At 52.0% G+C, this 22,329-nt stretch overlaps 2 protein-coding genes across 2 annotated transcripts in view; one reads left to right on the top strand and one right to left on the bottom strand.

Moving 5' to 3' along the window:
• Positions 1–646: 646 nt before the first annotated feature.
• GMCL1 (germ cell-less 1, spermatogenesis associated) lies at positions 647–16,072 on the top strand. Its single transcript, XM_084221666.1, has 14 exons — positions 647–943; positions 1,567–1,690; positions 4,803–4,899; positions 5,243–5,340; positions 5,802–5,914; positions 6,395–6,460; positions 6,624–6,708; positions 6,878–6,968; positions 7,178–7,318; positions 8,648–8,717; positions 11,860–11,935; positions 12,632–12,777; positions 12,876–12,963; positions 13,991–16,072. Exons 1-14 carry the CDS (start codon positions 768–770, stop codon positions 14,117–14,119), a joined length of 1,500 nt encoding a protein of 499 aa, XP_084077792.1. The 5' UTR covers positions 647–767; the 3' UTR covers positions 14,120–16,072.
• The window catches only part of LOC311163000 (hexokinase-2), a 27,217-nt gene continuing 20,782 nt past the window's right edge, over positions 15,895–22,329 (bottom strand). The window contains exons 14-18 of the mRNA XM_084221665.1: positions 21,999–22,098; positions 21,704–21,887; positions 21,304–21,459; positions 20,611–20,844; positions 15,895–19,679 (exon numbers count right to left, since the gene is read on the bottom strand). Of these exons, the coding sequence (XP_084077791.1) occupies positions 19,535–19,679; positions 20,611–20,844; positions 21,304–21,459; positions 21,704–21,887; positions 21,999–22,098 (819 nt within the window). The 3' untranslated portion in view covers positions 15,895–19,534. The remainder of the gene's footprint in view (positions 19,680–20,610; positions 20,845–21,303; positions 21,460–21,703; positions 21,888–21,998; positions 22,099–22,329) is intronic.

Below are 22,329 nucleotides of genomic sequence, written 5' to 3'. Positions count from 1 at the left end.
CATTGAACTCCATCAGAGTTTGTTTATGTTCTAGTAAGTTTCAGTAAATTTTAGTAAGTTTCAGTAAATTTTAGTAAGTTTCAGTAAGTTTTAGTAAGTTTCAGTAAGTTTCCCAAGCTTTCTACAAAAGCAGCTTATGGGAGCTTTGCTAAACGCTGTCTAGGAGAATTTGAGAATAATTTGAGAATAAAACACTATATATATATAGATATATCTCTTTATTCTTAAATATATAGATATACACTATATACACTATATAAATATATATAATAAATTAAATATATATTCTATTTTAATATTATATAACATATAAATATAATATCTACATAAATATATAAAAGAGATATATATATTTCCTAATATATGTCTAATATTTCTTATATATATATATTTCTTAATTATCACCTATATATAGATATATACAGGTTATGTATACATATATATATAAAACACACACACACATATATATAGGTGATGATTAAGACAATTATGATTAAGAAAAGCAACGCAGAATTCAGTTTAGACCATTAACTAGAATCCTGCCGAGGCAGGCGCGCTCCCCCCGATCGCGGCGCAGGAAAAGCGCCCGCCCGCCTCACCCGCTGCCGGCCGGGCCCGCCCGCGCAGGCGCGGGGCCGCGGGGCCGCCGAGCTCTGGGGCCGCGGAGCTGCGGGGCTCGGGGGCCGCGGCCGCCGCCGGCCGGGGCTGAGGCGCCGCTGCCGCTCCGGCCCCGCTCCGCTGCGGCCCCATGAGGCGGCGGAGCGGCCATGGGCTCGCTGGGCAGCCGCGTGCTGCGGCGGAGGGCCGGGCTCCCGCGGGGCGAGGCGGCGGCCGCGGGCAAGGGCGGCAAGAGGAAGCGCGGCGGGGCCGAGGGAACCGGCGACAGCGACAGCGACGGCGAGGCCGAGCGGGAGGAGCGGCTGCAGCACCTCCGGGGCCGCAGGTCTGAGCGACGGGCGCTGGGGGAGCTGCGGGGCCGGGCTGAGGGGAGCCGGGCCGGGGGGATGCGGGGTCGGGGGGATGCGGGGCTGGGCCAGGGAGATGCGGGGCCGGGCCGGGGAGATGCGGGGTCGGGCCGGGGGATGCGGGGCCGGGCCGGGGGATGCGGGGCCGGGCCGGGGAGATGCGGGGTCGGGCCGGGGGATGCGGGGCCGGGCTGAGGGGCCGGGGGATGCCGGGCCGGGCCGGGGGGATGCGGGGCCGGGCCGGGGGATGCGGGGCCGGGCCGGGGGATGCGGGGCCGGGCCGGAGGATGCAGGGCCGGGCCGGGGCGCAGCTCCCAGGGGAAACCGCAGGGCCCGGCCCGGCCTCCCCTCGCACCTCGCCGTGCGGGAAGGAGCAGGGGCTGGCGGGGAGAGGTGTCGGGGTGAGGCCTCATGGGGCTGCCCCGGTCGGGGGAAGGCCCCGGTGGGCACGGGGCAGCGGTGCCGGCTCGGGGAACACGGCAGCTCCGCCGGGCTGGGCAGGACCAACCCCCCGAGCGCTTGGGAGCGACTGATGCCGTTGTAACGGGAGTCTCAAGGGGTGTGTCTCACTGTTCGTGGTCTGTTGTTTTGTTTTTACTAGGAAAAAATTGAAAAGCACGTCGAAGTATATATATCAGACACTGTTTTTGAATGGGGAGAACAGTGATATCAAAATTTGTGCTCTGGGAGAGGAGTGGAACTTGCACAAGATTTATTTGTGTCAGGTAAGGGGCTCCTTTCTAACTCCTAGTAGGAACTGTGTTTTTAATAAAAGGATGTCTGAGAACTCTGAAGTATGACTGGTGATCTTTCTGGTTTTTTTCCACTTTATATTTAGGACTTTAACTCTTTTTGTAGATGTTAACAGTTAACCAGCTCCTGTTAGCAACAGGAGTTCCTGTTGGGAAGCAGAGCCGTAGGTTCATATTTCAAAAATTTTTGCTTCTCATACCGCTTAATTATGTTGTTTAATTTATTTTACTCCTAATCTTGGTGCATTGTCTGTGAAAACAGTCCTGACAGTTGTCTTTGATGTGCTGAGAACATGTTCTTGTTTGCTGAACAAGTGGCTGAGAGACTCCTGTGATGTGAATGTTCTTGCAGGGCAAAGGAGGGATTCCAGAAGGGGTTTGTGGTGCCCCAGCTCTGTTTTACTGTCCCCTGGACTCGTGTCCCTGCAGGGAAATCGCTGCTGCTGGGTCTCTGCAGGTGTTAGGTGATTGCTACCAGCCTTCACAAAAGGATTCCTCGCAGCATCCCTGCTGCTGCAGGAGGAACATATTCTCAGGAACTAAAAAAAGCAATAAACCCTAGTGCATGGCCCAAAAAGGATGCTGTTTCCACAAACATTTCCTGTTGGGCTCGTGTTGAGGTGGAGTCCTTTGTGTCTGTCTTGTGGGAGCTCAGAGGTGCTGGTGGCTTTGCTGCCTGTGCTGTGTCACTCCTGCTGTGGCAGCAGCAGGGAGGAGCCCTGGCTGTGCCCTCAAGCACCAAATGCACTTGTGCCCGTGCCTTTCAGGGGTTCTGCCCCTGGCAGGGGTTGGTGTGAAGCCCTCAGGTGTACCTGGACAGGAGGGCACCTGTGTGTCAGCTGCAGTGGGAGCCAGAGGAGAGCTGTGACACGGTGGCACTGGGAGGTGCTCCACACGTGGCTGCAGTTTGTCTGGTGCAACAAGTGACAGGAAGAGCCAATTCTGGGTTTTTCTGTGGCTGTTGCTGTTTCAATGACCAAATTCCAGAGCAGCTTCAGCAACTACTTGTGTGGTCCCAGCGAGGGGAGTGTTCCATTGCTTTCTTATAGGAAAAAGCCTTTTCATTTTGGAGTGGGAGAACCTTTTAACAAGATTAAACTGCAGGCAGGAGAGTCCTTTGTGTGAGGCAGAGCAGAAGCAGTGACACTGAGGGGCTGTGGGGTGTGTGCCAGGAGCAGGGCTGGCACTGAGGGGCCGTGGGGTGTGTGACAGGAGCAGGGCTGGCACTGAGGGGCCGTGGGGTGTGTGACAGGAGCAGGGCTGGCACTGAGGGGCCGTGGGGTGTGTGACAGGAGCAGGGCTGGCACTGAGGGGCCGTGGGGTGTGTGACAGGAGCAGGGCTGGCACTGAGGGGCCGTGGGGTGTGTGACAGGAGCAGTGACACTGAGGGGCTGTGGGGTGTGTGACAGGAGCAGGGCTGGCACTGAGGGGCCGTGGGGTGTGTGACAGGAGCAGGGCTGGCACTGAGGGGCCGTGGGGTGTGTGACAGGAGCAGGGCTGGCACTGAGGGACTCTGGGGTGTGTGACAGGAGCAGTGACACTGAGGGGCCGTGGGGTGTGTGACAGGAGCAGGGCTGGCACTGAGGGGCCGTGGGGTGTGTGACAGGAGCAGGGCTGGCACTGAGGGGCCGTGGGGTGTGTGACAGGAGCAGGGCTGGCACTGAGGGGCCATGGGCACAGGCAGCCGGGGTGGTGCAGGGTGGGCACAGCGCTGCTGTGGCTGCAGGCTGCTGCTGTTTCCTGCACTGTGGCTCTGTGGTTGCTGTGTCTCAAGTTGGTGAAGCTGTTCCTGTGACCTTAGCATGGGTTGGTGACTGAAATTGGGTGTGAAATCCCTTCTGTGGGTGCAGCTGTTTGGAGGGGTTTGAAAGTCATGGCCTTGTCTGTAGAGCCCTTGTAGGAGCAGTGGTTTTGGGACGTGAGCTTTGGGGGCAGTTGACCATTCTCCTCAGGCAGGTTCTGTTCCAGGGCACGCTCCTGCACTGCAGTTGTGTTACTGGACGTAAAGTGGTGTTGGAGGTTAGGGATAACTCCATGTCAATGACTCTCAATGCCATTGTGTGCCCCCAGGCAGACTCAGCCTGGCTGTGTCTGCTCTCCCCAGGCACTGCCTCAGGTTCCATGAAGGGCAGTCAGGTGCTGGTCACAGCAGCTCAGAGAAATGGGGCATTTCTTTCTCCTGTTACAAAAATAATAAATCCTTATGAAACTGGGGAGGTGATCTCTGTGGCAAAGCTGAGGCAGCCTCGTGAGGAGGACAGAGATGAGTGAGGGTTGGATAGGAACATGTTGTGGGTTTCAGAGTTAGGGATACACCAAGGGTACAGAAATACTGACCTGATCAAATGAAATCAAAATTGGGTTTTGTGTTATTTGCTGCCCTGAGCTGAAATGCTGAGGGAAGAGGTCAGGGAATGCGGTGTTGTACAAATAGACTTTATTTTTTTGATCTCTCAGGTAAACTTCATTGATAGCATCTCATAATGGGCACATCTGCTGCTGGGAAGGAAAATCAGGAACCCTAGTAGAGCATTATCTTTCCCTTCCTTTGGATGGAAACCTCAAATTCTAGTTTTATGTGCTTTTCACTTAATAATAAAAGGTATATTGCTGTAAATGGTGTGTGTGTCTGTGTCCTTGGTATGAGGCTGCAGCCTTGTACAGTAATTTGTATGTCTTGCATGCCTTTTTTTTTTTCCCACCCCTAACTGGCATTCCCTAATGCCTGCAGGATTTGTTGTTTGCCAGTAACTTAAGGACTTAGTTTTTCGACTAATTCTGTCCCCACTGGTGATGTGGTTTGTGGGAAAAAGAGCTTGTGTAGCTTTTCTGGCCTTTTCAAACTCTTTCCTTACTCTGGTTACACACACGTAGCCCAAACTTTCCTGTAGGCATTTTGAGTGTCAGAAACAGCGGCTACAGTCAGCCCCCCAAGTCTGTCAGAATGTTTTAGCTTGTGAAAGCACCCTTAATATATTTTGTTCTGCATAAAGGTAAATATTAACTGTGTTTGGTGCTGCTTTTGGCAGTTTTAAGTGGGATGAAATCTCTTAGTTGAGTTCTTTTTCTCTCTTCCTTCATACAGTCAGGCTACTTTTCCAGTATGTTCAGTGGCTCTTGGAAAGAATCCAGCATGAATGTCATAGAGCTGGAGATTCCTGATCAAAATATTGATGTAGAAGGTAAGGGGGAGCCTTTTATTTTAACAAAAGTCTGGAGGGATAGGTTAAGTTAAACCTTATGATGATGGTGATGTTCAGAGAAGGCTCATGAGGTTCAGCTTCTCCTTGTGCAGTTTTTCAGCTCTCAGGGGTGCTGAAGAGTTTGTTAAATCCTGGGAGCTCGGGATGGATTGGTTACTGCCCCATGTTGTGTTCTGTGTCTGGTCACTTGCTCTAGATGAAAAGCCAGCACTAAGACACAGAGAAGGTGTGCAGGGAAGGGGCTTTGCTTGTGTTGCAGGACTTCAGGGTTGTGTTTAAGGTTGTGTTTAGCGCCTCTCTGTGACTCGTGTTCCCTCTGCAGCCCTGCAGGTGGCCTTCGGCTCGCTCTACAGAGACGATGTGCTGATCAACCCCAGCCGCGTGGTGGCCCTGCTGGCAGCAGCCTGCATGCTGCAGCTGGTGAGTCAGAAACGCCATTCCTTCTGTCTTTACCTGAAAGAAACACAGCAGTTCAGGGGATCCTCGCCCACGTGGCCTTTTCCACCCAGAGGAATGAATCAGCTTTTCAGGCTAAGTGGGGAAAAAGCCAAACACAAAGCAGTGGGTTTATTGAAAAATGCTGTGACTAAGATTGAGGTGTGAGATTAAGTGATTTGTCAGTGATATCTACAAGTAGATTAAATAGATTTTGGAGCTCGCTTGCTCTACCCTGAAGGCATTCAGTACCCTTTTCTTTCATGGGAAATATTCTTAAGGAACATTTGTGTTTCTGAGGAATGATGGTTTAAATGGTTTGAACAGCGTAGCACCAGTCACCGTGGGACTTGGGGGATGGCTCAGGCATGAAAATCTGTGTGAACAGACATTGCCTGTTGGGAAGAGAACACTCAGGATGTCTGTGTGTTTTTTCCTCCCTGCAGGATGGCTTAATCCAGCAATGTGGTGAAACAATGAAGGAAACCATCACTGCCCAAACTGTGTGTGGTTATTATAATTCTGCAGGGACATATGGGCTGGACTCCGTGAAGAAAAAGTAAGAATTACTGTCCCCAAGCTGCTTTGGACATTGCCAGTTAACACTGAATTTACACACAGTATCAAGGACCAGGTTAATTGTTTCTGTAATTTTTTAGAATAGAATCTTGGAACATCAAAGTTGGGAGAGACCTCTAAGGTCATCCAGTCCAACCACCCACCCAGCACTATCACTGAAACCACTAAACCACATAATCCAGAGCCAGATTCACACCTCCAGGGCTGGTGATTCCACCACATTCCTGGCCAATCTATTCCAATGCCTGACCACCCAAACAGGGAAGAAAAAAATCAAGTGTCTAACCTGAATTGATTGAGTCTGTCCAGATCCCTCTGCAGAACCCTTCTGCCCTCCAGCATTTCCACAATCCCACCCAGTTTAGTGTTGCCTGCACATTTACTGAGGGAGCAGCTGTTGCAGGAATGTTGACACAGAGAAGGAACAAGCAGAGGTCCTAACTCCTTGCTTTCCTTGCAGGTGCCTTGAGTGGCTCTTGAACAATCTGATGACTCACCAGAGTGTTGGACTCTTCAAGGAGCTCAGGTACTGGGGCTACACTTCCCTTGCAGGGATGAGGGACAGTCCCTGCCCAAGGCTGGAGCCCACTGCAGATCACTTTCTGGCCATTGCTGGTTGCTTGTTCCCTGCCTCCCCTTCTCCTTTTTCTCTTTGTGTCTCACTGACCTGTTAAAACTGATTTTTCCAGCATAAACCTCATGAAGCAGCTGATCAGCTCCTCCAACCTGTTTGTGCTGCAGGTGGAGATGGATGTGTACACTGCTCTCAAAAAGGTACTTGCCTGGGGCTCAGTGCAGTGGAACCTTTGTGGGCTGGACTGGAAGTATTTAATGGAGTAGCAGAACTTTTATAGAAACGAGTGCACTGTGGAAATGTCTCTTATTAGCATGCAGATTTCTTACCTCTAACTTCAGCTGACTAGAATTTATTTGTTTTGCCCAGTGGATGTTCCTTCAGCTCGTGCCTTCTTGGAATGGGTCTTTCAAGCAGGTGTTGAGTGAAGCTGATGCCTGGTTTGCTGAGCGCAGGAGAGGTAGGAGGAGCTGGCCAGCCCTTGGCTCGGGGTTTGAACACCAAGAATTTCTCCGTTTTAATGCCAAAAGCCATTAAATAACCCTAATAAAATTAAAGCCATTAAACACCCATAATAACTTCCTCCAACCAGTAAGTAAAATCTGCAGTACAAACAGGGTCTGGAGAGGATTTGGGGAGGCAAACCATAGTGTGGGTGCTGTGTTGCAGAGTTTGGGGGCGACGTTGCCTTCCTGGAGTCGGCGCAGGGCAGCGCCTTCGTGCCCGTGTTCGCTCACCTGAGGCTGCAGTACATCATCAGTGACCTGGCCTCAGCCAGGATCGTGGAGAGGGATGCCCTGCTGCCCTCAGGTGAGTGAGGAGGCAGTGCTGGGCACAGCTGGGCCTGGCCTCCACCCCTGCCTTCGGTGCCTTCAGCCCAGGAGAGACAGGGAGGGGTGGGCAATGTTCCAGGAGGGGCAGAGCTGGGGAGGGGTCTGGAGCACAGGGCAGCTGGGTGGCACTGCGGTGACAGGGAAAGGGGACACAGGGTGGCACTGTGGTGCAGGGAGAGGGGACACACGGTGGCACTGTGGTGCAGGGAGAGGGGACACAGGGCAGGGAAAGGGGACACAGGCAGCTGGGTGGCACTGTGGTGCAGGGAGAGGGAACAGGGACAGCTGGGTGGCACTGTGGCGACAGGGAAAAGGGACACAGGGTGGCACTGTGGTGCAGGGAGAGGGAACACAGGGCATGTGGTGACAGGGAAAGGGGACACAGGGCCTGTGATGTAAGGGAAGGGGGCACAGGGCACGTGCTGCATGCAGGAGGATCTGTGTGTTGGGAATGCTGTTACAGTTCGGTGCTTGCCTGCCCCTGTAATCTGTTCATGCCAGGGTGCAGCCACGAGCTGTGTTGAGATCAGAACTTTTGCTCTTCCTTTACGAGGAGGTTGAGCTAAATCCTGGGCTGCACTTTGGAGCAGGCTGGTGGCTGCCAGCATTCAGTATTTGAGGGGATGCTTTGTACCTGAAGTGCTTCTCATTTCTGACCTTGCCCCTTGCCCCATTTGTTATCTTGACTAAGAACTTCTTTCACCCCGTGATTTTGGGATCCCTTTTGTGTAGCTGCCTGACAAACTACTTAGTTTTGTTCTGTTTTATCTCTTGGTTGCAACATTAAATTAACACAGCCAATAAAATCTTTGTGTGTTCTCCAAGCAAGACATGATTTATGTTTATTCTTAGCAGGGTACAACTTGTGTTTGTTTTACCATATTTGTGTTAAGTCACTGCTTTCTTTTATCCCTTGATTGTGTTTTCTTCTTCTTTAACTTACGTGGCGTTCCCCTGGGGATTGAGAGCACAGCACCTTCTCCCCAGAGCTTGTTAACAAGCTCCTCGGCTGAGCAGAGCTGTGTGTGCTGAGAAAACATGTGGAGTTGCATCACTTGTGGCAGCAGTGGGTGTTGGGGGATTGAGCACAGTCTGGAGTGGCAGCCTGTTAGCTGGGGATGTTTATCCTTCCCCTGTGCTTGGGGCGGGAAGCATCAGGGGGTGGGGTGCATGCACTTGTCCAGTTCATAAGTGTAACTTTATTATTTCTATGTAATTTTATTTCTCTATTTCGAATGTACATGACCATCCCCATTCCCAGCTCCAAAGACAACACCAAGCTTTTTTTTTTTTTTTTTAATTTTAGAATGGCTGTCCTCTGTTTACAAACAGCAGTGGTTTGCCATGCTCAGAGCAGAACAAGACAATGATATTGGGTAGGTATATTACAGGCTTTATTTCTCTCTTAAATTAGAAACCTTCCTCTCACAGAAATTCTGGCATGAATTATTTTGGAGTTTACATTGAAAGGAGAGGGGAAGCAAACTTCAGTGCTTTTGAACTGTTGATCTCTGTGGAGCTCTCGGTTCCCCTGGGCTGGCTGGTCTCCCCTCCCTCAACCAGCAGAACTCTGGAAATCTGATCTGATGGGACCAGAGGGAAATGCTGGGTGGGGGACACAAGTTCTGTATTTTCCTTCATGTGGGTTAATGCTTCTCACTAGCACTTCACCTGGAAATCTGTGTTGAGGCTGTGAAAGGGTGGTTTCTGAGCCTTCCATTTTAAGGATGCTTTGGCCATCAGACCGTTCCTCCTGCTTGTTCTTGGCCGTGCTGCAGTGAGCCAGGTCCTGGATTTAACACCAAAACTATGGCAAAATGTAGCTGGGGGAGATCCTGCCTTTGTCTTCTCTGCTGGCTCCTAGAGTGCTTTGAGAAGAAAAAATGCCAAGTCAGGCAGCTGCAGAATGCCTGTTACCTCCCCAAACCCAGCAGGCTGACTTGCTCCTTTGTGCTGTCACCCAGCAGGTGACACTGTGGGCAGGGACGTGTTGGGTTGTAACAGCAGCTTCAAAAAGCCCCAAACTCTGGTCTGAACAATAGCCAAGATCTTTAGGAAGTTGTTCTCTTAGGCAGTAGTGCTTTAGGAAGTGGTGGAGGTAAGGTGCAGGATTGTGGCTCCCACATTCAGTTCCTGCAGGTGAATTTTGAGTGGCTGTGCCGTTTCTGATGCTGCTCTCTGGGGAAGGCTTTTGCAATGCTGCTGTGGCTGTGTCTGAGAGCAGGCAGGGTCATGGGGAAGCAGGCTGCATAGGGAAGTGAGTCACCAGCTGCAGCATTTGCTAATTTTGATGTGTTTTGGTAGTTCAGTGCAGTGGGAGCATTTGAGTTGTCCGCCACTGCATACACATGCTTCTGGAAAAGGGAGTTCCCACAGACCTGCAGTGAGGATGATGGGGGTCATCCATATTGGAAAAGAGCAATTTTGAAATTCAGCTACAGCTGAGGATTTCAATGGCTCTTGGAATGGACAGAGTATTTTTCCACATTTTTCTTGCTTGTTTAGTTTTCTGTTTTACAGTATGGGTTGATTATTTCTTTTAAGACAGGGAAAAGCAAAGGTCTCAGCCTCAGAAGGGCACACATGCAGCTGTTCCTTTGTGTTAGTGCAAATGTTTTGGCCATTTGACCAACGTGTAGCTGCAGGAAAAGAATTCAGGTTTTATAAGCGCATGGTTTATCCAGCTCTGCTGCTCTTCCTCTCACACCTACTGCCCGTGTCAGCATCAAACACATGTTTTCCCTCAGGGGTAAGGAGGCAGACTTAGGAATCAGAGCAAGACGTGACTCTGACTCCTCTGAGCTGAAGTAAGGCTCTATTTCCATATCCCACCTGGTGCAGGGCATAATTGCACCTGCTTCTTCTAGCACTGCCAGCATGGAAATGGCACTGCCTGGAAATGTGTGATGTGGCTTTAGAGAGAGGAGAAGAAAGTGTCTCCCTTCTGCTTTGAGTTTGCATTTAAAAGGGTTAAACATCTTATTCACTCTTCAGAATTGGAGAATTTTTTAGTGTTAGCAGTGGAGTTTGTGGCTTTGAACTGTAGCTGCTCAGGGTTTACTTGTGTTAAAGTGGATCACTTTTTTTTTTAATTGAACATGTGTTTCGTGGCAGAAGCCAGACAGATCTTTCAAGTCTGGGACTGGAATCACTTCTGCTCTTAGCAGTCTCTTTGGCAGTGTGTACGAAGGAAGCAGAATGGCTCCACTGTTCACTGTGTGGCAGCTGGTGGAAGTGGTTCAAGCTGAAGTTCTGCATTGTCTGAGGCTGCTCGAGGGATGGAGAGGGGAATGTTAATGTCAGTCTGAGCATTATGGACTAATGTTTGTGAAATTTGTCACTAATTAAACAGAAATAAATCCTTTATCACCATTACTGCATTTAGGTCAGCCACAGAACCAGTTCAGCTGGAAGATGTGGAAAAGCACACGGGAGGTTCCTGGGTGAATTTGTTGAAGTGTGATGAGTTATATGCATAACCTGTTCTTTGAACACTTCACCTCTCAGGATTGGGTTTTACAGACACGAGAGAAGAGACCTGGGCTGAGTTTATAAAAGATTTAGCTGTGAGTTGCTGTGGAGTGGGAGCAGCAGGAGGAGAACAGAGGCTGCATCTCTTCTGGCTTGGAGGGCACTGCTGGGTCTTGTGGGTTTGCAGTTGAACCTGGGGATTGATGTCACTGGGATTAATAAAGTTCACTGCCAGCCCTCAGCCTGGTGTAACTTGGAAACTTTCTGGCAGTGGGTGTTGGGTTAATGCTGTCATGGTGTGTGAAGCAAAGTGAGTGACACACTTGTGGAAAATCAGGGCTGATCTCACTCGTGCTGGCTCTGCAGGGCTGTTCTACGTGCTGGACACAGGGGAAGTGTTGGGTGAGAGGAGCTGATCTTGGTGTGGGATGACACAGCCAAGGGCTCTGGGTCTCAGGAGCTCTGAGAGGCTCTGGCACTTCTTGAGCACTGAGGGGAAATGGGTTTTCTTATGAGCACTGAGGGGAAGTGGTTTTTTTTAGTCAATTGCATAACCAACCCCTTGAGAAACCTCTCCCAGTGTCTCGTGGCTGCTGCTTCATAGCACTGCTGTTGTGCAGAGCCCTGCAGCTGTGCCCCAGTACTTGTCTCTGGTTGTGTCTAAGAAGTCAGCCTGCTGTGTTTAAAAAACACTTGGGTTTTTACAAGGCTGGGAGAATGTATTGCATTGCAAGAGCTATTATTTTATCTGGAAAAGTTCTTTTGTAGAAGTTCTGCCTAACTGAGGTGTCACAGCCTGGTTTATATTGCAGTTTTGTAGTGTAGGTAGATGTTTATGGGACAGTTTGGGATGGAAGAGGCTCTGGGAGCTCATCCAGTCATGTCTCTGCTCAAAGAAGAGTCAGTTGTGAGTCCCTTCCAGCTCAGGGTATTGCATCATTGTGTGGTCAGACAAGTTTACTCCAGTCTGTTCATCTTCCCCACACTGAGGTAATCACACAAGGCTGTTGAAGTCTCCTTAAAGATGCTGGTTTGGGTTTTTTTCAGGCCTCAAGAAATCAATAAGGAGGAACTGGAAGGAAACAGCATGAGGTGTGGTCGCAAGCTGGCCAAGGATGGTGATGTAAGTGTGGCACGTGGCAAACTGCAGGGCTGGCATGGCTGAGACAAGTCAGGCATTTCTAAATTTTCTGGGTCCTCATTGTCAAACTGCATCAAAAGATGTCATGGAGAAAGATACATTTTTTTTTCTCCCCTGAGGGAGAGCCATGTCTCTGCAAGGAGCAAGGAGCTGGTGTTTCATTGTGCTCTTGTGCTGCGAGACCAGGAAAACTGTTAGTTCAGGCAGTTAATTAGAGCTCTGATCACTTATTAGCTGGAGAAGGAAGTTCTGTAGATAAAATGTGTAACATTCAGAGCCAGGGCCCCTCGGTGTCTTTAGGTAACAGCTCTTGTGAAACCAACTGAGAACATGAATTTTCCCCACTGAAGTCACATAACCCAAGGCTGCTGACCCCGAGGAGTGCTGGGGCTCCTGGCTGGGGTATTTGATACCCGCTGCTGTGACGTGTGTTGTGCCTGTCTGGGAGGCAGCTGACACTCAGCTGCTGTCACGCAGTCCCCTGCAGTGCCCACTTGTCCCCACCGAGCTGTGTGTGGCAGCCAGGTGCTGGCAGGGATCCCTGACCCCCGGTGCAGCCCAGGGCTGGGAGCTGGGAGCTGGGAGCTGGGGCGGCGCTGCTGCGGCGTGCCACAGCCCATCCTCGGGCTGTGTGCCCTCTGAGCGTGTCCCCCCGTGCCTGTGCCCTCTGTCCTGCAGTACTGCTGGCGCTGGACCGGCTTTAACTTCGGCCTGGACCTGCTGGTGACCTACACCAACCGCTACATCATCTTCAAGCGCAACACGCTGAACCAGCCGTGCAGCGGCTCCGTCAGCCTGCAGCCGCGCCGCAGCATCGCCTTCAGGTGCAGCCCCGCTCCCTCCCTGCCGCCGGCCCTGCTGGCTCCTGCAGCCCCTCACTGCCCCCTCGGGAGGGGCTGAGGTGCTCTGGCTGTGCCCCCAGGTTGCGCCTGGCCTCGTTCGACTGCAGCGGGAAGATGATCTGCAGCAGGACCACGGGCTATCAGATCCTCACCCTGGAGAAGGACCAGGTGTGTCTGTGGGCTCCAGGGCTGCACTTCAAGGCGTGAAAAAAATGCTGAGAGGGGGAGTTGCTGTTCCTGTTGTCGTTGCTTATGTGGAATCTCAGGCATTCCTGTTAGAGGTAGTGGGTAATTAGGCTAATTTGTGAAGTGGATCTAGAGTAGGGTAGTGTGGGTTTCATGAGTGTTGATAATATGAAATTAGCTCCCATATTAGTGAAATGAGTGCCTGTGGTGCTGCTGTCTGCTGCCAGTGTCATGTTCAGCTGCTCTTCAGCACTGCTGGCATCACCCTCTGCATAATCTGGCCATCAGACTGCTCATTTAGAGGCAAATTCAGAATGTGAAGACTCTCATAAACTGAGGAGTTAAAAGAATGTCTGCATGTTGTTTAAGGGTTGGATTTATTACTCTATTAAATAAGTTGAAGAAAGCCCCAGAGAGGAGTGGAGTTTTCTTAGAGCAAGTGCCCTTTTCCACCCATTGCTGACAGCAGGATTTAGTGAGGCATGTGTGGGACTTGTTAATCAAGTTTCTCAAATCCCAGCCAGCAGTGATACAAAGGTGGTGAGAACACAGAAAACCTTTCCTTGTCAGTGCCATCCTCACTGGAGGGTGAAGTTTCAGTTTTGAAGTTTCAGTTGTTTTGCATCCTCACGAGGTTGAAGTTTCAATTTTGCTTCCCCAAAACCAGTTCCTAGAGTGGAACCAAAAAATTCCTACCCACAAACTGAAATTTGCTTTCTGTTGTGGAATGCCTGGTTGATGAAATCTCCCAAATCTGAGAACTGTCCCTTTCTCCCCCAGCATGTTGGAGGGGAAATTTGCTCCAGCATTTGCTGTGGCTGTTCCCTGTGCTGCTGGGAGCTCTGGGGAGGCTGAGCATGTGTCAGTGTTATAAACTTCAGGTGAAGGGGAGCTGTCTTTGCTTTATGTTTATATTCTGATTTTAGCCACTAAGATGTGCAGAGTGAGTGCCGTGTCAGTGTTGTGCTTTCTGGTCCCCCTCACCACACAAATGTCCTGTGTGCTCCAGGAGCAGATCGTGATGAATTTGGACAGCAGACTCCTGACCTTCCCCCTCTACATCTGCTGCAACTTCCTGTACACATCCCCGGAGAAGAGGGCAGACAGTGAGGCCCAGCTGGAGCATCTGGAAGCCTGAGACCTCCCTGGGGCCTGGGCAGCCCCTCTCCACCCTGGCTGCTGCTCCAGACATTACACTGTGGCAGCAGCCCTGGCCTTAGTGCTCTCCTATGCAGCTCTGACATTAGGTAGGCCAAAACCAGCCATCCTTTTTCAATTTTTAAAATTTTATTTCTGTTCTGCATTGTCAGGCAGAAGCCATTCCGTGTTTGAGAAGTGTTGTTAACACTTGGGCTTTTCTGGGTGAAAACTGAGCCAAATTGGAAATAGGGAATTTGTGTGGATCACAACTTAGGAAATTACCTGTTGGACTCTGAGCACACATTGTAGGTTGTGTGGGTTTTGTTAGTGTGGGTTTTGGTTGTATTATATGTTGGGTTTTTAAATAACTGATCTGTAAATACCAGATCCATATTTTGCTTTTTTTCTTGGTCCTTTTCCATTAGGGCCAAATAATCTCTGTAAATGTGGCATCTCAACTTTGGTTATTTAACTGCACAGCCTTTCCCACCTGATGAGTTTAAGCATTTTTTGCAGCTCACACACACATTTCATTCTTGGTCTTGTTCTACCACTGCAGCCAATAATTCTCTGTCTTTCAGCAGGTTAATTTACTAATAAGAATGTTCATAAATTAATTATTTTTTCCATGTACAGCAAATACTCCAATGTCCTGACCATTACTTGAGTCCTGTCAGCAGCAGCTCTCAGCTGGAGTTCTGCTGAGTGCTGACTCTACTCACACAAACCAAATACCAGTTTTTAAACATTTTTTGTGGCTTGTTTTAGCTGTTACCTTGGGAATACATCCCTTGTTAGCTCAGGAACTTGTGACTTTTGAGTGCCTTTTGGGTTGTATGTGTAACACCAACTTCACATCAGTTCAGCAAGGTCACAGGATCCAAAGGCAGAGCTGGGAACAAGAGATTCCTCTCCACTTGGTGTGATGGAGGAGTCGTGTCATGGTACACTCTGTTCAGTCTTTGTTGGGTTTTATGTTTGTCTCTTACAATTTTCAATTCTTACAGCAGGATTTTTTGATTCAAACTGGGAATTTTTGCCTCGTTAGCCTATTTTTTTAATGTCAGAAAAATATAAAACCATTTGTACTTTATAACAAGGGTAGAAATATGCCGAGCAAGACAGAAAAACATGGCAATGTGTCAGTAAATGATTTCAAGTGGAATATTTGCCCATGTGTGTCCTTTCCTGCTGGGAAGAGCTTTTTGTGCTGGATTCACCCTGTGCATTCAGCACCTCACTGTGATCTTGTGTCACAGCTGTGGCAGCAGACAGCAGAAGCATTTTCAGCTGCTACAGCATCAAATTTATTTCTAGAATTAACTGTATTTAGAACTTGACTCTGGTTTTAATTAGAAGTACCCTTTCCTTAAGATTGATTCCATGGAAAGCAATGGGGCAGCTGGTTGGTGGCAGAGGGAGCAGGTACCTGACACCCAGGCGGTTTTTGCAGCACATCAAAGTCTGAGCTGTGCAGGGCTTTGCACCCCTGCCAGGGCTCTGCCCTCTGGACCCCAGGGCTCCCCCCTGCTGGCACCCCCCCAGTGTCACCAGGATGTGGGATGTGGAGCAGGAAACTCATCCTGGTATTTATTTGCCGGGCAACAACCCCTTCCCTTGATCCCTGGGTGTCCTGGGTGTCCCTGTGCCCTCCTGGCCGTGGGCACTGCCAGTGCCAGGGGCCAGCCCCTTCCCAGGGGCCAGCATCAGGGGTTTGGGGTGGGCTGGGGCTGCTCAGGGGCCCAGACACACGACACTGAGCCCAGCAGTGGCTGGTGGTTGTTTTTCTCTGGTTTATTGTCACTGACGAGGAGCAGCAGTGGTGGCCGAGGGGAGCTGAGCAGTACAACACCACACTCAGGTATGAAAAGTACAAAAATAAGGAAGCCTATATATAATATCATTGCAGTCAATTGCTAAAAATAAATATTGTAAACACGAGAGAACAACATCAGGTGAATCTACAGCACTCGTTTCTGCCAGCAGCCACACAGTCTTTGGCTTTAGGACTCCCCTGCCTGCACAGAGCCAGGCCCACATCGAGATGCATTTTCTTTGCTTCAGGCCAGAAAGATTTCAGGCTGGTCAGGGATGTCACAAGAGAAAGAATTTTCCTCTCTCCAAATTACCTTGAGAACAGGAATTGCTCTTTTTGCCTTCAGTGCCCATTTTAGTGTCAGAGCAAGCCCAAAGCAGGCATTTTCCTTGTCTGGAGGGGACTGGGGCGAGGGCTGCCCCCATTCCAGGTTATTTTGTTGTTGCCTTGCACCTCACAGCCCCTGCACGCTGCATTTGGCACCGTTTTGCACCTCTCCCCTCCCATGCACTTGGACCTTTCGCTCTCTTATCTCTCTGACAGCCAGATGGGTTTGGATTGCCTGATAAGGGAGGAGAGCAGGCACCGAGTTATCTCGGGTCAAACTGCACCTGAGCTGCTGCCAGGCCAGAGCTCTGTGCCCCACTGATACCCTCGGGCCACTGAGCTTCTCCCTCCCAGCCTTGGGCTCCCGGAAGGGAGAGGCAAATTCTGCTTGCAAGTCTCAGTAATGTGCTGATTGTGTTTATATAGATGTACATATGTTTTAAAAGCCCAATAAAATCCTGTCCAAAGTACCCAGGAGGGGAGATTTGCCCGGGAGGGAAGGGCAGAGACTCTGCTCCCTGCTGCCTGCGTGGCCAGAGAACATTCCAGCACCCCGGGAAAGCAAAGAAAATGCATCCAGATGGGAACAACCAACAAAACAAAACCATCCTAAACCCACAAAGCAGCACTTCTTGCTGCAGGGAAGACAAATCAGGCTGAGCAGTCTGTCCGTCTGTCCCCACAGATAATCATTTGATCTTCCCTTCATATCAGTAATTAGGATTTAATCTTCCCTTCTTCATTTGAAACACATTCACAGAACATCCCATGGCGACATTTTGGCGTGAGGTTCTGCTCCCATCCCACACCTGCAGGGCTGGTCCCCCTGGGGAGCACAGACCCCTCCAGGGCTCCCCAAAGCCCTGCAGCCCCAGGGAGGGTGGGCTGCACCCACAGCTGTCCTGCCACGCTCTGACCCGGGAGCACTGCACACCCTGCTCCATCCTGAGCCTGAGCAAGAGCTTGCCAGCACCAGGGGAGCCTTGGAGGCCCGGGGGGGGGGGTCCCTCTGTCCAGGGCCGGCCAAAAACCCACCACCACCACCCACAAGGGTGATGCTCCTCACCCTGTGGAGCTCAGCCCCTCCTTCACCCCAGCACTGAGGGGACTCTGGTGACCCTGCTCCAGGCCAGCTACCTCAGCTCCCTCTCACCCTGCTCAAAAGCAGGGCTGCTCAGATCCCCATCCTTCCCGTTCTGCCCCCAAAACTATCAGATTTCACTCACTAACAGATGAAAACACTATGGATTTCAGCAGGGGCACAGCTGGCTAAGAGCAAAAACAGCCACTAATGCAACTCTGCACAGTGCAGCAGCTAAAAAGATTTCTGTTTTGATTTTTCAGTAGGCAAAATGCTGGTTTGCTGAGGAAAATAAATCACACAAAACTGCTTGGTACCAGATTAGAGGATTTCTGTATCATCCTTCAAAGATTTATTTGACAGCTTCTAAAACTTCCACTAAACTTGGTTTCTTACATCATTGCTATACACAGGTTTTATTTGTTATAATTGTCTTGAGGCTTATAAAAAAATAAGCATTTAAAATGCCCAAAAGAGTAATTTTCCTTTAAAATTGTGCTACTGAACTTGACCCCCAACACAGAAGAGAGACTTTTGGTAATGAGGTTACCCCAAGCAGTATAAAAATATACATAAAAATAGACAAAAACTCTATCCTCCAATCTGAAGGGCTGTTTGTGGGGTTTATTAGTTATATCTTTTTTTTGTACATCAGTGAAATTTCATTAACTTCTTCTAAATATTTACAGAAAACCCCCCCACCCTCTGTCTGCCTCCTCTCACTGAGGCAGAGACCTGCAGCTTTTAGTTCATCCAGAGTTTTCTGCTGGCAAAAACGGATCCCTGCACTGGGCCGTGGCACACAGGTGATGCTGTGGGCACAGGGGGCCCTGGGTTATGTCACCCCCCGTGGATGTGACCTTCCAGAGCACAGCTGGGGAGGGCAGGGGACAAAATAAAACCTCTCCTAAGGTTAAACCCAGCCTGAAGCCAACAGCATCACCGCAGGGCCCCGCTGCTCCTGCACGCCCTGGCTTTCTGCTTTCCCTTTTGTCCTGGTGATAAAGTCAGAATGCCCAAACCTCTTGTTCAACAGTCCTCAGGTATTTGGGTCTCTTTCTCCAGTCTACCCCAAGAAAACTTTAAATTAAAAAAAAAAAATTACACGACAGAAGAAAAAAAAAAAGAAAATAATTACTCTGTACCCTTCTTTGACAACATGAAAAGGTGACATTAAAACTAAGTGATACAACCCCCCCCCAAGACTATGTACATAAAAAGACATCAGATCTCTTAAAACATAAATATACAGTGTATAAATCAGGTGCCACCTAAAGGCTGCAGCCGCAGAACTATTTCACAGACACAAAGCAAACCAGACTGTCCACGCCAGGGGCAGACACGGCCACGGGTTTGGGGCTTGGCAGGGACAGCGACACTGCCCCGTGGCTCCCGGAGCCCACACGTGCACCGGGGAAGGGCTGGTGGTGCCGGGGGAACACGACCCTACACACGCCACGTTCCTAACGCTACTCGGGTGGGCTGCGAGGTCAGGAAATGGGATCAGAGCCTGAGTCCCCCATTATTTCCAGGCACGTGCTCTGCTGGGGCTGGCTGAGGGGCCCTGCAGCCCGGCCCTGCAGCTCCTCTGGGGCTGCTCTCCAAGGGAGGGACGCGGTACCTCCAGTGCAGCGCGGCCACGCCCGTGGAACTCTGCACCCTGTGCTTTAAGAGTTACCATGACTTTCATGGAAATAATACAGCCTTGATCAGGGTAAAAGACTAGTGGAGGTCTTTAGCCCAATCTTAGAGGTTTGCTTCTACAGCACGGACAGCTACGGCTCCGACACACATAAATAGGTTCTGTTAAAGTGACAATGCAGTGTCTGAATTATCCGAGTGTTATCCCTACTGCTGCTAGGGGAGGGCCGGCGGTGGGAGGAGAGCTGGGGTGTGGCAGAGGTGGGACAGCTCCAGCTCCACCTGGAAATGCAGGGAGAAGCCAAAAGACACTGCGAGCTTTACTCGACAGCTGGTTTTATGGCATGCAAGGAAACTCCTACGACAACACTTGGTACAGAGCCCACGGTGTCTCCGGTCCCGCCGTGGTGCCCCGGAGAACGAGTAAAGCTACGAGTCTGCTTGGAGGGGAGGGGGTGCGTGAGTGAGTGCAGAGGGAGGAGGGAGGGGTTGGGTGAGGAAACGTCCTGTTCTGCTGAAACCAAGCTCTGGGGCAAACCTGCTTCCCTCTACCGCTGGCCGGCCTCGCGGATGCGGCAGGCCACGGCCGTGATGAGCGCGGCGCCCTTGCCGCTGCCGTCCTCCGACTGCAGGAAGGTCACTTCACACTTGGGGGACAGCTCCTTCACTGTGTCCTGCAAGACCGTGGAGAAGCTGCGGGGCAAGGAGAGGGAGAGGTTCTGAACTGACCAGCCACGGGTGAAGGTGTCAGTCCCAACCCCTAATGTGCCTTCACAGAGCCTGGAAGAGCAGTGCAGACCCCGAGGGGAGGGAGGGAGGGAGGGAGGGAGGGATGGATGGATGGATGGATGGATGGATGGATGGATGGATGGATGGATGGATGGATGGTTGGGGATGAAGATTAGAAAGCCCAGGTGTCCACACTTCAGCCCAAGCCCATGGTTACAACACAACTGTGCTGTGCCTTCACTCAGGACTAAACCCAGCCCCATCTCCAGGCCCACCAAGCCCTGGGACCACTAATGAGCCTCAACAGCCCTGACTGGCCCCACACTGGGGGAGCCTTCAGTGCCTCCCTTTGCCCTTTCAGTACCTCCTGAGCCCTATTTGAGCTCAGCCCAGTGCCTTAGTCCCTGTCTGAGCTCCAGTGCCCAGCAGCACCAGCTGGCCAGCTCTGGCACGGGCAGTTTGTGTGGCCATGAACCTCCATGACCCAGCTCATTGCTGGTTAGAGCTGCCTCATCTCCGTGACTTGGAGCCCTGGCTGAACTGGTCACCACGTCGGGGTCAGGCCCAGTGGGACTGGAGGAGCCCTGTCCTTTAGGGACTGGAGGAGCCCTGTCCTTAAGGGACTGGAGCAGCCCTGTCCTTCAGGGACTGGAGCAGCCCTGTCCTTCAGGGACTGGAGCAGCCCTGTCCTTCAGGGACTGGAGGAGCCCTGTCCTTCAGGGACTGGAGCAGCCCTGTCCTTCAGGGAGCAGCTGACTCCTGCTGGGCCTCAAGTTGGGGTCAGTGAGCTCCCGGCAGCCCTCGAGCCCCCAGAGCACCTCAGACCCTCCCCGTTCCCCCCTGAACCTCCCCAGAGCCCCCCGCCCGCCCCAGGGGCACGGCCAGAGGCACTCACTGAGGGTGCAGCTTGTAGAGCGTGCCGTCCACGCCCACGGTGATCTTGAGGAAGTCCAGGCCGCGGTTCTCGCGGATCTTGTCCACCACGGCGGCCATGCCGGCGCCGCAGAGCTGGGCCGCGCGCCGCGCCACCACCGTGCACACCTCCTTCACGATGATGCTGTCGTCGCACGTGGACTCCAGCCCCAGGTGCTGCAGGATGGAGCGCACCTGCAGCAGGGCCAGGCAGTCGCTGCGGGGACACGGCGGGGGCGGCGTCAGGGACTGCGGCCTCCCCTTGCTGGTCTCACCCTGCCCAGCCCGGGCCCGCGGGCTCGGGGCAGTGCCTGGCCTGGCCCTACAGCCCCCTCAGCCTCAGCTCTCAGACCTGGACGTGGCCTGGTGTCCCATCCCCATCGGGGAGGCTGTTCCAGGACACAGGCAGCGGAGTGTGACACCCCTGCGACCCACGGGGCGTCCCCCACCCGCTCTGTGCCCAGGGCAGAGGATAAAGAGCCCTCTGTGCTGCCAGCCCCAGCCAGCCTGCTTGTCTCTGCGCACAACCGCGTGGGCTCACTGATTTACCCCTGGGGCACCACCCTGGCTCCACACCAAGCGCGTGGAACTTCTCCCACCAGCCCTGGGGGCACGTCCCCCACATTCCATCCCTGCTCGGACTGGCAGCCGGTGCTCACTCCCTGCTGGAGCTCACCTCTCGATCTGGGACAGGAACTTGGTCTCAAAGATCCCTCTGGTCTTCAGCCTCTCCGAGATCCGTCCCCGGAAGAGCAGCCCTTTCTTGGTGAAGTCCATCAGGATGTTGCGGACGATTTCCCCCAGGTACATCCCACTGATCATCTTCTCATACCTGGGCAGGAGAGGACGAGGCTGGACATCAGCACAGGAAGGGACGCTGGGGCTGCCAGGTGCCCTCTGTCCAACCCCTTCAGCAAGCCCAGCAGCACGGCCCCCACCCACGGGCAGGGGACAAGGGACACGTCGGTGTCCTGCTCATCATCCCCTGCATCCACCAAGGGGCTGGTGGGGCAGAACTGCTCCTACACCCTCAGACCCATCAGGGTCCCTTCCAGCCCCCCAAAGCCACCACCCACCTCTGCTTGCCAGGGTTGAGGGACAGCTCATCCACGGCCACGTCGAACTCCGTCCGGAAATCATCCAGGCAGCCGCTGTCCCCGAAGGCCCCCCACTCCATGTTGACACACATCCTGCCCTCATCCCCTTCCACCAGCTCCACGTTCCTCATCTCCTCCATGTAGCAGGCATTGCTGCCCGTGCCTGCGGAGAGGAGCAGGATCAGAGGGACACCTGGGACACCTGTGTGCCCCCGGGGCAGGGCAGGGGTGGCACCACGGAGCAGGAGCTCCACAAGGAACGCTCAGTTCTCACCGACAATCAGCCCAACTTCACAGTAGGGATCCTCGTAGCCACAGGTCATCATGGTGCCAACGGTGTCATTGACCACTGCCACCACGTCCAGGTCGAATTCCTGCAGAGGGATGGATTGCAGGAGTTATTCCTGGAGGGAATTCCTGCTGAGTCTGCTCCCCCGGCTGGGAAAGAACCTGGCTGTCTGCTGAGTGTGGCAGCCACAGAGTCACACAATCATGGAATGGTCTGGAAAGGTCCTTAAAGCTCATCCCATTCTCCCTCCTGCCATGGCAGGGACATCTTCCACTGTCCCAGGCTGCTGCCAGCCCTGTCCAACCTGGCCTGGGAC

Source organism: Fringilla coelebs (genome assembly GCF_963513975.1).
Source record: "Fringilla coelebs genome assembly, chromosome: 26".
Lineage (NCBI taxonomy): Eukaryota > Metazoa > Chordata > Aves > Passeriformes > Fringillidae > Fringilla > Fringilla coelebs.
The sequence above is the reverse complement of the archived record's forward strand: the minus strand, read 5'-3'. Positions and strand labels throughout refer to the sequence as shown.

Bases quoted from the DNA above. Each gene is read 5' to 3' on its own strand.
- GMCL1 (XM_084221666.1), top strand. From the start codon at position 768: ATGGGCTCGCTGGGCAGCCGCGTGCTGCGGCGGAGGGCCGGGCTCCCG. The intron at 4,900-5,242 runs GTAAGGGGGAGC...TTCCCTCTGCAG, and splicing joins TCAAAATATTGATGTAGAAG to CCCTGCAGGTGGCCTTCGGC. The intron at 6,969-7,177 runs GTAGGAGGAGCT...GCTGTGTTGCAG, and splicing joins GTTTGCTGAGCGCAGGAGAG to AGTTTGGGGGCGACGTTGCC.